Below are 18183 nucleotides of genomic sequence, written 5' to 3'. Positions count from 1 at the left end.
TCAATGAACGAGGAGAAAAGTTTATCACCCTCAGAGATAAGAAAATATAAAATAGGTTACTCATTTAAGTGACACTATGATATAACATTTTATTGCACTCCAGTTTTTTTTTATATATATATTGTTTTATTTTTATTAGACACTATACCCAACATAATCTAAATAATAAATCGAACAAGTATTGCTGTCATTTTAGTTGTATAAACAATAAAATGTTTCTAGAGTTTACGATTGGTATTTTTTTCTTCACTATGAAAAATTTTCAGGAACAACCAAAAGTGGTGTCACCTACTTTGCACCTAAGTGGTGTTTCACTAAATGTTTCACTGCCCAAAAATTAACATATTGAACTTTAATATGAATTCGAACAAAACTGAGGTGATTATAAGTTATATATTATAAAATTTTTTTTATGCAATTGACAAAATTATGCAAATCTTGTGAAAACGTTAATATCCTTAATCTTATTATTTTACAACAAAAACATACAGACATTTTATAACAGTTTATATCGGTAGTTGGTCAAATCAGTTCAAGAATAATATTGAAATTACTTTCCAAATAGCCAACCACAATCGATATCCTTGATAAATCAGGAAAGAGGATTAAAACTTATTTGGTATTAACTAGACTATGATCAGAAAAGAAAAACTCACATTTCGCCAAAACACTTCATTCAAACAAACAGCCAACTTGACAGTCATATTGTGACCATTTTGAAATTGCACAATAATTCTCTTTTAAATTTCGAATAATGGTGTTTGGATTGATTTATTAGAATTACATACATTTGCAGGCTTGTGTTCTCAATTTAGGCTTGTAAACCCTTGTCAAATAGGTGGACAGATAACACTATGCAGAGAAGGAACGGCACGAAGAAACATCCAGGGTAACAGGGAGAATCGAATCCACTACCTCCACGCTTTGCACAACGTTTGGCGGGCGATATCGCTCTTCCAAGGCAGGCCCCTCGAATAATGGTCTTGCAGCGGGATTTCATACTTGAAATAAGGCAGTATATCATTTTCTGTCGCAATTGATCCCACTTATTCAGGATCGCTGTTTTCATTCCCTGGGTGGTTCTTGCATGAGAGCAGTAGCGAAAGTTGCAGTTGCCCTCCTCAGAGTGTCCCAGACATGCTCTATTGGGTAGAGGTCTGGAGATCTGGCTGACCAATCCATCCGGCGAATATTCTCACTCTCTAGAAATTCGCCTCCCAGAAGAGCTCTTTGAGGTCTCGCGTTATCGTCCATTAAAATGAAGTCAAGGTCAGCTGCAAATCTGAAAAAGGGAACATAGGACTCCAATACCTCATCCCTATACCTCACAACAGTCACAGACCCTTTTTCAAAGATATGGAGAGGTGTGCGACCATACAACATGATGTCTGCCCAGACCATTCAACCTGCTCCGCCATTATGGTCGATTTAGCGAACATTAGAGGGTAGGTAGCGGGTCCATGGTTCTCTCCATATGAACATGCGGCTAGAATCGGTGTTTAGGCTGAACCTTGATCCATCAATAAAGAAAACGGCTGCTCATTGATCCATACTCCTATCTCTTTGCTCTCTGCACCATGGTGAACGGACTCTCCTGTTCGTAGAAGTGAGATGGACGCAACAATCAGGTCTTCTTGCAAACAACCCTCTCTCATGAAGTCGTTTGGAAACAGTCACCCTTGATGCACGGGTAATTCTGCATACAAGTGATGAAAGAACTGAGAAGCTGTAGCCTCGCTATAATGGACAAATGACTATCTTCTCTAGCCGTCGTAGCTCTTGGACAACCTTGCCCAGACTTTCTCTAGATGGATCCGGTATCCTCTTCTCTAGATGGTTCTCTAGATGAATCCATAAGTTACAGACGACGCTGGGCGTTAAATTGAACTTTCTAGAAATCTGGACCTGAGATTGGCCTGCTTCTATCCTCCCCACAATTCGCCGCCACTTCATTTTATTTTATTTTATAACCGTCGTTGAACAGCCGACCCAATTTCATGGGTTTACGACTACTTACGTTCAACTCCGTAGCCTTGTAATTTTGAACCAATCCAGAAGACAAGGAAACTCCTGGATCAGTACCCCCAGCACAGTTGCCTCGAAAACGAAATGCCTCTTAACTTACTCGCACTTATAAAGCTTGTTTCTCTACTGACTCCGCCTACACACGAGTGTGAACTGACCTATTTGATGTACAAGATTTGTAATTTTGTCTAGAAGCAGTTGTTTTACATTCAGTTCAATTCTTTTCAAGAAATTCGATAAAATATACAAATTTTCTTAATTTATTTCACCATTGTAACTTCCAGTGGGTTTGAAATGTTTGGTGGAGAGGAGTCGCTCTAAGTATAGCCAGTATTAAATTTGAGAGATTCAGAAAAATAAACAATGTTGGCCATTACCAAAACCACTGTAACAACTTAAGCGTTAGAACTGTTTGGTCACGAGGATTATTCAATTTTAAGTAATTAAATTTAAATTATTCCCTTTAAATTGGTTATGAACGCTCTCTTTGCGTTAACTTGAAATATAATGTTCCTTCATATCATATTCAGAGAGATGTTACACCACAATTTTTACTGCTTAAGATAATTCCAGATGTTACCAGATCCAGATGTCCAGATCAACAACCAGCCCAGACAGTTTGCGCAGTCTAGTATTATTTATTACAAAAATATGCTACTGCATGCTTCTAAATGTTCATCGGAATTTAGTTATTACTATTCTTTAAACAACAAATAATTTTTTTACAATGTTTACCCTTATATTGATATTCGTCATTCAGGTATCATGAGGGCAGATGCGTTGACCCCTCTTTCAGGGACGCCATATTAGGTGTGTTAACGTTAGCACCACCATAAAATAGACGGATCAAAAGGAAAGAACATCCAAGCTTCTGATCGAAATTCGAACAAAGGATCTTTCTGATATGAGGTCCCTTGAAATCCATATAGTCGGTCGGCTAAACAAAAAAGAATTGAAGTGATTATTTTTACCTAGATTGCACAGTCTTAGGTCACATTTTTCAATGTGTTGCCTGACTAAAAATTGGCTGCGCCGTGAAGGATTTGGACTCCTTTTGCGAATTCCTTTAAGTAGAAATTTCTGCTCCAGTACTAGATAATATGTTTGTTTACCGTTGGATCGGACCTAAACAGTTTGCCATTGGTCACTGCATTTGGAATTGATCTCATTGTGGAATGACGTCATCACTTTACGTATTCTAGTTTTACCAAGCGAAAATTCATCAACATTTAACTTGACTCTTCGCCATAAAGATATAGTAATTTTTCTCTATACTTATCGAATTTTGGTTTCTAAATGCATCATTGGAACCAATTCTGGTTTTCAAATTTATCACTGGAATCAGTTTCGATTCCTAAATACGTGAAAAGATTTCTTTTTGAATGTTAAGAAAGCTATAGCTCGTTTACCAGGAGTTGGCACTTGGCTCCGCCTTCATCACGTGGTATGCGACGATACTATTTCACTATTTTTGGGAGAAGGTTGTGAGCAATCCTGAACAATGTTGCTATTTGGCGATCGTTCGGCAAAAATATTTATTTCGCAAACTTTATGTGCATTTTTTAAACAATGAATATTTCATAAATTTGATGATATTTTACACTATTTTTTATGATATTTCTTTCTTTTGAGTGAATAGTTTGTCCTTTATGAGACATTTCGCTGGAAGAACAACAGTTTTTAAATTTAAACTATATTTAATTAGCTAGTGTAACAAAAGGTATATTAGCAGATGATAAAGCAAAGTAAGTGAAAAAGAATTCACTTTTCGTGTTTGGCACAAATTAAGGGTTGTCTCAATTTCAACAACGGAGATGTTTCTCTTCTAACTCCCGCGCTGAAATGAACTCTGCGTCCCAGGAGGTGGAGCCAAGTCTCAACTTCTGGTGAACGAACTATAATTCGTTGTAAAATTATAAATATTTTAATTACCATTCAAAATTTTGTTTGTGATTTTAAACTATTAAGAGTAAAAAAAAATAATCTTTACAAAATAGAGAAATAATTATTTTTTCCCCATTCTACTCGTCTATTTATTCCATATAGTTTATAATTCAAGCAAAAGCACTCCATACTTTTGAGAGTTACGAAATAGCATTAATTTTGAATGTGGACAGTAAATGTTGTGTCTGTTTGTCTTCTGTTAGCAAAAAAGTTTGAAAAATAATAATGTAAACATTTGTGTCTGGGGGATTTCTTGTTTATCTTGTTATAAAAATTCGCATTTTCAGACTCCTTAGCTAATATTTGTTTTCGATCAACAGTGTAAATCGCATTTTTTAATTGAGAGATACTTTTATGACTCAGGGTTATTTTCGTTAATAAAATACTTTACAAACAAATAATCTTTCAATTAAAATGGAGTGATCTAAAATAATAAAAAGAGTTTCGTAACATAAATTGATTTTTTTTGTTTCAGGAGAAATTTTTATAGTCGGTTACTTTTTTGCTGTTTTCTTTAATTATTATTTCTTTATTATAACATTTAATTACTTGTAACACTTATATTAATTCGGGAAATCTATGGGTTATTACTTTAACTTATTAATTATGTATTCAAGCACTTGATTTTTTTTAAGTATTCAAGGTAATTATTAATCATTTAACAAACTAATGTCACAAAATATTGAATAATGAAAAATAAAAAAAAATTCAAATTAAAAAAAATATTTTTAAAAACCACATTTTTGTAGTGGAGAATAATAATTAAAAAATAAAAATTTGAAAAATGAAGAACGTGGGGTGCATGAAATACATAACAGTACATATACACATTTTTTTACTCATACACATGCACAGCCACATATGCATGTACACAAACATATTCCACATACACATTCAGATACAATTACAGATATATATACGCATATTCTCAAGAGCACACATACACACACTAATATAACATTACTGTTATGTATTTCATGCGTCCCACGTTTTTCGTTTTTCAATTTTTTTTAAAATTATTATTCTCCACTGCAAAAACGTGGTTTTTAAAAATATTATTCTTTATTTTAAATTTTTTATTTTAAATAATAATTCTTTTAATTTTTATTTTATATTTTTTTAAAATTATTATTTTTCACTTATTATTCTTCACTACAAAAAACGTGGTTTTTAAAAATATATATTTTATTTCGATTATTTATTTTCTGCTTTTTAGCTTTGTGTTTAAATTAATTTTTTTAAATTATAATTTTTAAATTTTTATTTTTAAATTTTTATTTTTCAATTATTATTTTTCACTACAAAACGTGGTTTTTAAAAATATATTTTTTTATTTAGAAAATTTATTTAGAAAAATGGTTTACGGATTTTTGACGTTTGTTTGGTCGGTTGTAAAACTATGGATCCTTCTTGTGTTTCATAAAATTCAAACATAAGAGTGAAAAAAAATCAAAATTTTTCTAAGCCTATTCGCAAAGGAAGAGTGCTTGATATAAAATTTTAGGAAACTGAAAATGCTTTTAAAATAGGTGTAACCGTTATTTTGTTTTGCCTGAAAGAAAATTGCAATCCAATTTATATCAGCTGCACCATTCTGTCCTGTCTGAATATTTTCTTAACAGCTTTAGTGGGTTAGGTCGGTTATTCGTTGGAAAGCACTACGAGCTGGAGAATCACCATTTTGGTCATCAGGTTCGTTTGGTCCTTTTGACAGAGCCGGAATAACGCGAATAACATCTTGTCTAATTAATCGATTATTATTGCCTATTTACTATTACATCTTTATAGAGTGGGTTATTTGCAATAAGCCAATCAAGTGCCTTGTAGACTCGATCTGATGATATGTTAGACTCTTGTTACATTTAAGTTCTGCAGAGTTTCAGTCACTACAATAATTTCTATATCTGAGCTCGATCGAGGAAGCATTTCAGGCAGTTTTTCACTAACTTCAAAGATATCGAAAGCAAATAATGTGGTATGTCCTTTAAAACCGTATTGGCCAAACCTGCCTGGAAATTTAATAACTTTGATGTACGGAATGATGCGGTGAAGTAAATGTCGTTCTGGTTCAGTTACTGCTGCATTTTCACCAGGAATATCACCTGGTAGCAAGTTATTCCAATACGCCTTAGATGGAGCATGACTTTTTGAGCTTTTCAAGTGCGTATTGCATCGATAGCATGCAAGCTAATCATTTTTATCGACAAGTTCCGGTGGCAAGTATGGCTTTGCTGACGTTAAACGATATTTAGCTATTTGATTAGGGTAGCATTTCTTCTGGAAGATATGATAGCACTTGTCGCAATAAGTGTCTATGGTTGAGTAGAAATCTGCCCTATCAGTTACCCGTTGAGTATAAGCCTCACGTCGACATTTTAGTCTTTCTTCATATTCCTGAATTGACTCTCCAGCTCTTGAGTAAGAGTTTCTAAAGCGATTTGATTCCTTGAGCCATTCGTTGTTTATCTTTATTCCGTCCGACAACACGCTGATTTTTCGGAACTTCTGCCGCTTGTTTACGCAGTTTAGCTAATCTTGCAAACGTATCTGCTTCTGATTCTTGTTGAAGCGTCTCTAACCGCCTTTGTTTTTTTTTCTCCAGTCGTCACTTGCGTTGAGTGGCACAAAGGGGGGTGCGTTGAGTGGCACAATTAGGGATACAAAGATATTTATAGAAAAACAATACTTTTACGATTTTTATTAGTTTTAGGCTGATGACAACCGAAACAATCTGGAAATGAATGAGGAAAAACTGGATCCTACCACGTGATTTTTCAAACAAAAAAATACTCCGACAATTAAAAACTTTTCACCTGACATGTGACACTAATTTGAAATAATCGAATCGAAAACAAAAGACAATCGCGAAAATATTAACTTTTTTTAAATATTAATTTTATTTTACTTTGTATCTCTTCTTTCTCTTCATTTTCATACATTGTCATCCAATTCTGAACTATGTGCCAAATTTGAAGTTTGTAGTTAGTCGGGGGGAAGTTAGTTTAAAACCGATTACGAAATTCCACCCGGACGCGTATTTACAAGGACTCAATGATACAGAGCACTTGGCGCGATATTAGGGATTGTCGCCAGATTTGTGGTAAACCCACAGATCCTCTTTCGATTGTTGTAACCCCGTACAGAATGCCTTGTTGTGTTTACATTTCAATTTAAGGTTAAGAAATCGTGAAAATGTGTACAATATTTCAACAGCAGTTTATAAATTTTTTATCGTCTTTCGAAATGAAATCGAGGAATTGTGATTAGCATAACAATACTTTAGTATCGAGCTGCAACAAAACGATTTGAGAGAATTATAATACAAGTTAATTTGTTAGTAGTTACAAGTTTTGAAAGTTTTGTTTAGCTTATTTTTAATATTTAAGAAATGCCAAATTTTAAGTTCTTCTTTTTAGTTTTTGAATTAATTAATAGTTCCCAGCTTTTTTGCTTGTTTGTTTATTTCTAACAATTAGGAAGTGCAAAATTTTTAATCCTTTTCCAAATCAAGTTATAATGATTAAAAAAAGCATCACCATTTTTAATAAGATTTTTTATAATTTTTAATAATTCATAATTTATATGAATATATATATATATATATATATATATATATATATATATATATGTAATACAATAAGTAAATACTTTTGTATTAATAAAAGAATTAAATCTCTTTCGGTTTCATAAAATGTCTTTGTTAAAGAATAAGCGTAGAGAGATTCTATTTTGGGAATTCAAGGCTGAAAACATACCATTGAAATATAAATAGATTTATATTTCAAAGGAAGAGTTATTTATAGAATCGTGCCCTTTTTCACTACCATATAAGGAAGCAGAAATGATTTTCCTTAATGCGTAAGGATACAAGGAATGTACGAATGTGCCTTTTTACTTCAAATCTAGGTTGGTATAAAACCTAAGAACGCATTGTTTTGCGTGTCCTTTTCATCATAATGTGATCCTGATAAGCTGTGCCGGAATTGTCCGGAGTCTTGTCCATTCCCCTCCCGTAGGGAGCTTGGACGTCAACTGTTAGCATTACCAGCCTATATTTAAATAAACTTGTTTAGAACGTCTGATGGCTTATGACTGCAATTATTTCAAGCTAAATACAACACTGATAACAGGGTTGGAGCCCTGTTATTACAAGCCGACAGCATAGTTGCTTGCTGAGGAAATCTTTGACCGGCTGTGACTGCTACGTTGAAATTTTCCATCAACCCCCGGAGGAGAAAAAAATCGGCAGTGAAAAAAAACGTTGAAGGAAGGAAGGATGGCGATTTTCCACCCGTACTACTGGTACCTCGTCGCGCCTGGAATGCTGGAGAGTGTCCCCCTGAAACCAGTGAAAGTATCCCATCCGATGACCCTACAATTCCATAGTGCCACAAAGTTGGAAGAAACATCAAACATGGTAGTGATTCGACACCGAGTGATCCTACAATTCTTACTACTCAAGTTGTGAATTAAAAAGTGATATATTTTGTGTCTCTCATCAAAGAAAAATAGATGAAGGTCAAAAGAAAGTGTGAATGGAAAGGATTTACTGTAGATATATTTTTTTTTCTCTCATTTTTTTTTTCTCAATGTTATGATTGAATATTTTAGTAATATTAGATATGAGTAGTAATTTAAATATTTTATTTTGAATAATGGAATAGAACATTATACAGAGTTAGATTGTATTTCTTGTGTTTATATATTTTTTTTATATATAATATTATGATATAGTATTGTATTTATCGTGCATCTAAAATGTTTTTAAAGGAAATAAATGTGATTCAAACGTCAATTAAATTAGTGACGGCAAACAAAATTAAGTTATTATTTAAAATTCTGTTTCCAAATGATTTTTCTAGATTAAACCGTAACAAAATTTTAAATTTTTCTGAATTTTCTTTTGAACCAAACGATGAAGAATTTTCAAACAAACTACAAGAAATTTGTAATACTTTCAATTTTTCGGACTTAGTCAAAATTTCAGACATTTTAAATATTTCCAGTGAAGGAAATAAAGATGAAATTGCCAAACACATCTTAACTTGTTTATGCGATTTCAATTTTTTAAAAAATTCTTTAGTAATTGAAAATCCCTCTGAAGATGAGGAGGAAACTAAACAATTTCAATTTAAACAAACTCAAACGGATTTTGAATCACATTTACCAATTAAAAATTGTGTAAGTCAATTTACACAAGCTAGTTTAAATACTAAAATGTATGTTGATAAAGAAATACAAACTCATGTTTATACTGATAAAGATATGGCATCCTATAGTCAAAATTCTAGTAATGATTTAAATAATAGAGAACCTGAAACTAAATTAATAGTTAATTTCGCTGATGTTGAAGCAGTTACTCCTATTTTTAAAGGAGAAAAACACGAAAATATAAATTCTTGGTTTGAAAATTTTGAAACTCATGCTACCTTATTTAAATTGTCTGATATGCAAAAATTTTTATTTGCTAAAAGATGTTTGAAGGGAAATGCATTAACTTTAATTAGAAGTGAAACTCATTTAAATTCTTATGAAAAATTAAAAAATCTTTTGTTTGAAGAATTCGGACTTAGTTGTAATAGTGCAGAAGTACATGCAATGTTGCAAAAAAGAAAGCAAAGGTATAATGAAACACTTCAAGAATATTTCCTAAAAATGAAAGAAATTTCAACTCAAAGTGATATTGATGACTTAGCTCTAATCACTTACATAATTCAGGGAATACCAGACCAAACAAATAATAAATCAATTCTTTATGGAGCCAATAATCTTTTTGAATTTAAACAAAAACTTAAAATTTATGAAAAAATTAAAAGTGACTTTGACAAAAATAAATTTCAAAATAATAAGGGACCATTTATGAAAAAAATGGAAAACCCAAAATATGACATAAAGTGCTATAAATGTAATGCACCAGGACATAAAGCCCCGGCTTGTCCTAAAAATAAAAGTGTAACCCCGAATGTGACAAAACCCAAAATACATCATACTACACAGGAGAACCCATTGAATCAATGTAAATATTGCTCAAAGAAAGGACTTTTGAATCAATTTCACGTGGGCTCCTCGTGTGTAAACAACCCTAGCAATGTTGTTGAAATGAACGTTCAAAATATGACAGATAATCAATAGCAATTAATAATATCCGGATATAAAATTGGAAATGGATATAAAGTTGAAAATGGATATATAGTTAAAAATGAATACCTAAATGGAGGTAAAGTGGAAAATAAATACCTAAAGGGACGTCCAAAACAAAATAAAAATGAAAAAGTTAACAAAGAGATATTGTTGAATGTTGATACCGGGTCAACATTGAATGTAATACCAAAAGATTTGGTGTTAAAATTGAATATTCCTATTAAAAAATGTGAGGAATTAAATGTTACCCAAACGAAAGGTCAACTAACACTTAACAAAATTTGTGAGTTTCCCCTTAAATTAGGCAAAATTGTTAAGTCAGTTAAGTTTTTTGTAATTGATACTGATTTACCATATGCTTTACTTGGGTTGCAGACTTGCAAAGAGTTTTGTTTGTTTATTGATTGTGTCGGGCCAGTTGTTACTCAATTTGGTAAGAGATTGATCACCTCTGCTAATTCTAACAGTGACAACTTATCTTTGCACATTAGACAACAAAATTCTCAAAATGTTAAAGTTAAAAATGTTGAAAAAATAAAAGTTGAAGATGTTTCAGTTAAAGTAAACATTGAAAAAAATAATGTAAAGGGTAACAAAAATAAAAGGAAAAGGACAAATAGGAAAAAGAAAAAATGTCCAAAATTTTCAAATGATTCGAAGATAGATCTAGGTAATGGATGCATACATTATCAGGTTAATATCGACGAAAAAATAAAAAATGAAAGCGAGATAGAAAATGTGGACTTAAAAGAAATTTTAAAAAGTTATGATGATATTTTTGCTAAACATAAACATGACGTAGGAGAAATTAGAATCGAACCGCAAAGAGTCAGGTTAACATCAGATTTACCTATATCTCTAAGGCCTTACAAAACATCCCCAAAACAACAACAGGAAATTGATTTACAAACAGAAGAATTGTTAAAAAATAACATTATAAAAGAAAGTTCATCCCCTTATGCTGCCCCTGTAACTTTAGTCTTTAAAAAAGATGAAAATAAAAAGAGTCGTTTATGTGTTGACTTTAGAAAATTAAATCAAATTACAAAAACAGATTCTGAACCTCTACCTTTAATACAGTCTTTAATTGAAAAATTATCTAATAGTTGTTATTATTCTAAAATAGATTTATCACAGGGATATCATCATGTTCGTATTCATCCTGATGACACTGAGAAATTAGCATTCGCTACTCACAATGGTCTATTTGAATACTTAAGATTACCTTTTGGCTGGAAGAATGCACCAAGCATCTTTCAACGTACAATTCGTAGAATTTTAAATAAACATAAAATTAAATTTGCTACAAACTACTTTGATGATATCATTATATTTTCTAATTCTTATGATGAACATTTAACCCATCTTAAAAAGATTTTTGATATTTGTAAACAAGAAAACTTAAAATTAAAACTTTCAAAATGTTCATTTTTGCAAAAACAAATAGAATTTTTAGGATATGAAATTAGCAATGGAATTGTGTCACCCGATAACCATAATATTGAGGTTATTAAAAAATTATTGCCCCCTAAAAATGTAAAATCATTGCAAAGATTTCTTGGATCAATAAATGTTTACAATAAATTTATTGATAGTTATGCAAGTATTCGACATCCTTTAAATAACTTGTTAAAGAAAGATGTAAAATGGGTGTGGTCAGAAAAATGTCAACAATCTTTTGAACTTTTAAAAAATGCTATTATTTGTAAACCAATTTTGAAAATTTTTAATCCTAATCATGAATGTCATCTTTTTGTTGATGCATCGTTAGTTGGAATTGGTGCTGTGTTAAAACAGACAGATGAATGTGGTGTATTGCATCCTGTAGCTTTTCATTCTCGTTCCTTAAGGGACTATGAAAAAAACTATGCAATTACAGAACTTGAATGTCTTGCTATTGTAGATTCTTTAAATAAATTCCACCATTATCTTTTTGGCCAAAAATTCACCATACATACTGACCATGCTGCTTTAGTTTGGCTAAAAAATGTTAAAAATTTAAAAGGTAGATTATTTAGATGGTCATTATTGTTAAGTATGTATGAATATGATATTAAATACACAAAAGGTTCTACTAATTTTGAAGCAGATTGGCTTTCGAGAGATGCAACACATTCACTTGTCAAAATTAATTGTAACAATAATAATGTTCATGTTTCACATTTGTTAAAATTGGATGAAATTGTTGAAGCTCAAAGGAAAGATAACTTACAAGGTAAATTTGTTGATATCAATAATGTATTGTGTGTACGTAAGAAAAATTTTACTAAAATAGTTGTTCCATTTTCGTTAAGATTAAAACTTCTGCAAAGTGCTCATGATAAATTTAATCATCCAGGAGTTCAGAAAATGATTAACTTAATAACCCCTGTTTATTATTGGAATAACATAACTTCAGATATAACAAAATTTTGTAGACATTGTCATACGTGCCAATTAAATAAAAAACCGCGACAAAAAAGATTTGGATTATTACAATCCTTACCCCCTGTTAATCAGTCATTTGACTTGCTAGCAATAGATAGTGTTGGTGGATTGAATTACTATAATTCAACAAAAAAATATTTAACTTTAATTATTGACCACCTCACAAGATACATTTGGGCTTTTGCATCAAAATCCATTAGCTCAGAAACCTATACAAATTTTTTACATCAAATTTTTCAAAATCAAATTCCTAAATCCTTGTTGAGTGATAGAAACGCTGCCTTTACTTCTTCTCATTTTAAAAAATTTTTGAAGCATAATAAAATTCAACAATTATTGACAACTGCACATCATCCGCAGTCTAATGGCAAGGTAGAACGCCTTGGTCAAACAATAATTACGAGTTTAAAATGTAAAATCAATGAAAAACCTACTAAAACTCCCTGGCCTACTATGTTAAAAGATATAGTTAATACTTATAACTTAACTCCCCATTCTGTAACAAAATTTCCACCTGCATACCTCATGCATGGTAGACTCCCCTATGAAAATCCCTTAGAGGAAAAAATCTATCCACCTGTTGAGGAAGCTAAAAAAATAGCAATTCGAAGAACTAAAGAATATCATGAAAGAAATAAAATCTATTATGATCCTAGATTTTTAGATATAGATTTTAAAACTGATGAATTAGTTATGTTTGAAGAATTTACTTATCCTAATACGAGGAAGTTGTCACCTTTTAGTGGACCGTATAAAATTCTTCAAAAAATTTCAGAAACTAATTACAAAATAAATAAAAAGAATATGTTGAGTAAACAAAATTTTGAAATAGTACATGTATCAAAGCTTAGGAAATATCACAACCCACAAATGTTGAAATTAAATCATGAATAGAGTCCAAAGGAAAAGAAATTTTTTTACTCTCTTCAAAGGAAGAAGTAAACCCTATATTTTTGAGAGATCCGAATCACGTGTGGAGATGTTTACCTCTACATCATTTTGATGTGAGGGCGATGCAAGTTGAACTTTTTTTTTCTCAAAGGTGAGAAAAATTTTTATAAACTATTTTTATATTGTCCAATCTGGATCTCTCATTTTCCCTCTGCTTCATGAAATTCTGTTTTCCTCCATTTTAACGGGGAATACAGATTTTCATAAAGTAACTAACCCCTTTTAACCACACAGAATCTTAAATTCTGAATAAATGACACTTGTTGTCCAGTTCGATTTGCATAAAAATTTTGTATATTTTTGTGTGAAAAAATTTTTTTTGAAAATTTTAGTAGATTAGTTATGTAAATATTTCAGTTTTCTTTCTGTTTACTTACTAAGTAGATAAATTGCATAATCATGTTTTTCATATTTTTGTCATTGTAAATAATATTTTTTCTTCTCATAATTGAAAAGATGTTGTTTGTAGTAAGGAAAAAGGAACAATCGTACCAACCTAAAAATTTTAAATTTAAAGTATTCTAAATTTTTTTATTTTGGCTCACCAAAATTTTTTTTGGGGGGGATGTAATACAATAAGTAAATACTTTTGTATTAATAAAAGAATTAAATCTCTTTCGGTTTCATAAAATGTCTTTGTTAAAGAATAAGCGTAGAGAGATTCTATTTTGGGAATTCAAGGCTGAAAACATACCATTGAAATATAAATAGATTTATATTTCAAAGGAAGAGTTATTTATAGAATCGTGCCCTTTTTCACTACCATATAAGGAAGCAGAAATGATTTTCCTTAATGCGTAAGGATACAAGGAATGTACGAATGTGCCTTTTTACTTCAAATCTAGGTTGGTATAAAACCTAAGAACGCATTGTTTTGCGTGTCCTTTTCATCATAATGTGATCCTGATAAGCTGTGCCGGAATTGTCCGGAGTCTTGTCCATTCCCCTCCCGTAGGGAGCTTGGACGTCAACTGTTAGCATTACCAGCCTATATTTAAATAAACTTGTTTAGAACGTCTGATGGCTTATGACTGCAATTATTTCAAGCTAAATACAACACTGATAACAGGGTTGGAGCCCTGTTATTACATATATATATATATATATATATATATATATATATATATATATATATATATATATATATATATATATATATATATATATAATATATATATATATATATATTTTACAAATGAATTCAAGTGAAGTTATTGAAATTAATTGCACGAGGTATTGTAAAGTAATGTTTACATTTCAAAATAAACAAATACAAGAGTTTATGTTAAAAGATCATTTTATTCAATCTGGTTTTAATATTGATGACTTATAATTAAAGAGAAATGTTTAAAATATTTACACTTGATAAACAATAAAATAGGCTTAGTTGTAAAGTGACCCCTCAAAAATCATACAAAAAGAATTAGTTAAATTTAAAATAACAACTTAAGACAAATACAAATTTTTAGAATATAAAAGAAAAATATTTGAAAATTTAAATTATTTTGGTGCCGCTCTCTATTGACAAAAAAAGTAATCAATGTAAAAATAGACAAAATAAAAATTTAAAAAATTTTGATTTATTACATGGTCGCTAAATAATTTTTGAATCAAATATTTTAAAAAAAAAATTAATGAAATAAGCCATGCGATTTAATAAACTACTAAAGGTCTGGTTTCTTAGGACAAGCGCCTTATCTGGGCTTCAGCGGGACGTCAATGTCACGCTGACGCCAACAAAATACTGGTTTGTTAGCTCAAGGCCTGGTTTCTTAGAACTAGCGCCTTATCTGGGCGTCAGCGGAAAGTTGACGTAGATCTGACGCCGCAAAAATACTTTTTTGTCAGCTCAGCGTGAGCAGTTGGTCCAACGCAGACATTATCTCTCATTGCGCATGCGTTAATAACGTAAACAAATATTTATTTTGAATTTGTATTGATTTTGTTATTGTCGACCAGTGTTTTAGAGAACAAATAATGACTTTGTCCAAGAAAAAACACATTATAACTGAGCTAAATGAAGAGTGCTATGTTTAATGAAGAAGCTATGTTTAATGTCAAAATCAAAATCTTGGCTGATTTCAATGTGCAACAGGATGTTGTCCGCCATTGCTTCTGTGGTTAACGTCACGTTGTAATCCAACTGCAGTTGAGTTGGACGGTAATTGTAGTTCAAGATGAGCGTTCGATGACGTATACTATCAAACTCACAAATGGACCAATCAGAGGTTAGCGCTGATTTCCAGCTGACGGCGTCCTGTCCTAAGAAACCAGGCCTTTAGATTGAACCAGGTTAAATGTCACAAACTGTCAAACTAAAATAGCGAGCGACTAAAAGTGTCAACAACGGAACTAACCCAAACGCAAAGGATTGCTCTATATGCCTTTTCCTTACAGCGCATGCGCAACTTTCTTTTTCGCACCAAAAATACTTAAATGTTTTTTATCACGCCAAGTGCTCTGTATCATTGAGTCTTTGTAAATACGCCACCGGATGAAGACTCCTCGTGTAGTAAATGGTGACCAGTGCACGAAGTCCTCCATGTTCCCATTACAAATTATACCTCTGAGGGTACTGAATTGGAGATTGATCGTTCTCTTGTTCAGGTTAAAATAACGGATGAATGAATGGATGTATGAAACGATCCGCCCTATAAACTGGCTGTGACGTATGTGTTTCTGAAGTTGTATTCTTAGCCATAGATGGCGCTACTGAAAAATAAGAAACGTACCCTCTCCCTAAATTTCACTTGGTTTCACCAGGCAGGCTTGCTGATATTGGCAAGTGACATTAGAAACAACAGCAGTTGATTAAATCTTTAAAAATGCATTTAATCCCTATTGCGGATGATAAATTGATAAATACAACGAGGAAAAACAGATGATATAGTTTATTATTGCTCATATTAATAATTACGTCTAAAAGGAACGAAATGAAGCGTATGCGCACGTCACTGCAAAGTAGCTATAATCGGTTCAAAACAAACTAAAAGCAGCTAGAACTTGTTCAAAGAACTTTCGAGTGCCGTGTTTCATGCTTAAACGATAAAGTAATCTTTATTCTATAGAATACCTAGTTAAATTGTAGAATTCAATAATTTTATATGATTTAACTTACTTGTTTAGTTATTTCATGAAATATCTAGTTATTCTATGAAATAACGGATGTAACACTTTAGCAGTAATATAAAAGGTAACATAGATGAAATCGTTAAAATATGGCAAAATTATTGATCACCACCAGCTGCAGGGCGACTAAATATTACAAATGGCGATTAAAAATCTGTCGGCCAACAGCCACTTTTTTTCGTCGAGAAAGTACCCAATATAGATTTTATTCTTATTTTTCTAGTAAGTGATGAATTATTACGAATATTTCATAATATTCTGTATTATAATATGTTTAATCTCATATTTGTTTCTCAAAAGTTTTAGTCATTTTAGAACTTCAACTTGTAATGTTTACCATATTTTGCGAAATGCGCCAAACTAAATAAAGATATATTTATAAAATTTTTTTAAAGAATTTAAATTTTTAATTTTCGAAAAATTGTGACAGGTTTTTTGGCCACTGTTAAAAATGTTAATATTTGCCACTGGCTAGTAACAAAATTGCCAATCAGCAAGCCTCTTTCGTTAAACCAAGCGAATTTTAGACAGAAAGTGCATTTCTTGTTTTTCAGTGGCGCCATCTATGGCCAAGAATGCGTCTTTAGTCACATACGCGTCATAGTCAGGTTTAGTGGGCTGACTCCTTCATACATCCACAGACGGTTATTTTAACCCGAACCAGAGAACGATTAATCTCCAATTTAGTGCCCCCCAGAGGTATCGATTTATTATGAGAACTTGGAGCACTTTGTGGCCTGACAGATTTAACGCGCACCAGTCACCGTTTACTACAGTCTTCAGCCGGCTGGTATCAAGATCACGATCTCTTGGACTTGGAACCAATGCCCTTCCAACCAGACTATCTCGGCTCTAATATGTGTATGATTGGCTTTATTCATTAATTTGAGTTTTTTGTCTTAAAAATCGTATTATAAATTATGCCCAAATCGTTTAAACAGGCTTTTAAACTATTTTGACACTTTATCTCAATTTTTTTCAAATGCTGAGTGGGGGCGCTATCCTTAGTATATCCAATGTATGTTTAAGGTTACACTTTACTGAGACGAAATAGCTTATAGCTTACACATGCAGTAGTTGCATGTTGTCATACATCAAATTTCTCTCTTATATATTATTTAATCAATTTCTTCCTTACTGTTTGAGAGAAGGTTTTTGTACACCTCTACAAGTTTATATCTGATTAACAACTGATACTTGTAACGAAAAATATTTTATGATAAATTAGGTGATATGAGTCTGCTTAATAATGCTCTGGTAACGTAATGGAATGAATTTTTAAAAGACAATAATGTAAAGCTATTCTTAACAAAAATTCAGCAACTTTTAAAAGAGCTCATAGATATTTATTTTTGAAAATTTCATCACATAAAATTATCAACAAAAAAAATTTTTTTTGTTAATTTTTTTAAAAAAGTTGCTTAAATGACTAATATTCCTTTGATACCTATTGTTTAAATATTTCATACATTTAATGTTTAAAATACTATTAAACAATTAATTAGTATTATTATTTATATGAAATATTAATGTAGCAATAAAGGAAACGAAGGAAATAAAAATAAA

At 31.4% G+C, this 18183-nt stretch overlaps 1 protein-coding gene across 2 annotated transcripts in view; it reads right to left on the bottom strand.

The window, feature by feature from the left end:
* The window catches only part of LOC107438189 (synaptic vesicle 2-related protein), an 80296-nt gene extending 79504 nt beyond the window's left edge, over positions 1-792 (bottom strand). Inside the window, exon 1 of one of the 2 annotated variants that reach the window (XM_071180652.2) lies at positions 657-792. In XM_071180652.2, coding sequence (XP_071036753.2) covers positions 657-704 — 48 coding nt within the window. In that variant the 5' untranslated portion in view covers positions 705-792. Of the gene's footprint in view, positions 1-554 lie in introns of both variants that reach the window. The other variant, XM_087149909.1, reaches the window with a different exon arrangement.
* Positions 793-18183: the final 17391 nt, after the last annotated feature.

Source organism: Parasteatoda tepidariorum, chromosome 8 (assembly GCF_982258835.1).
Source record: "Parasteatoda tepidariorum strain Cologne lab strain chromosome 8, Ptep-v5.0, whole genome shotgun sequence".
In the NCBI taxonomy this organism is placed as follows: domain Eukaryota; kingdom Metazoa; phylum Arthropoda; class Arachnida; order Araneae; family Theridiidae; genus Parasteatoda; species Parasteatoda tepidariorum.
Note: the sequence above shows the minus strand (reverse complement) of the source record. Positions and strands in the feature narration are given on the sequence as shown.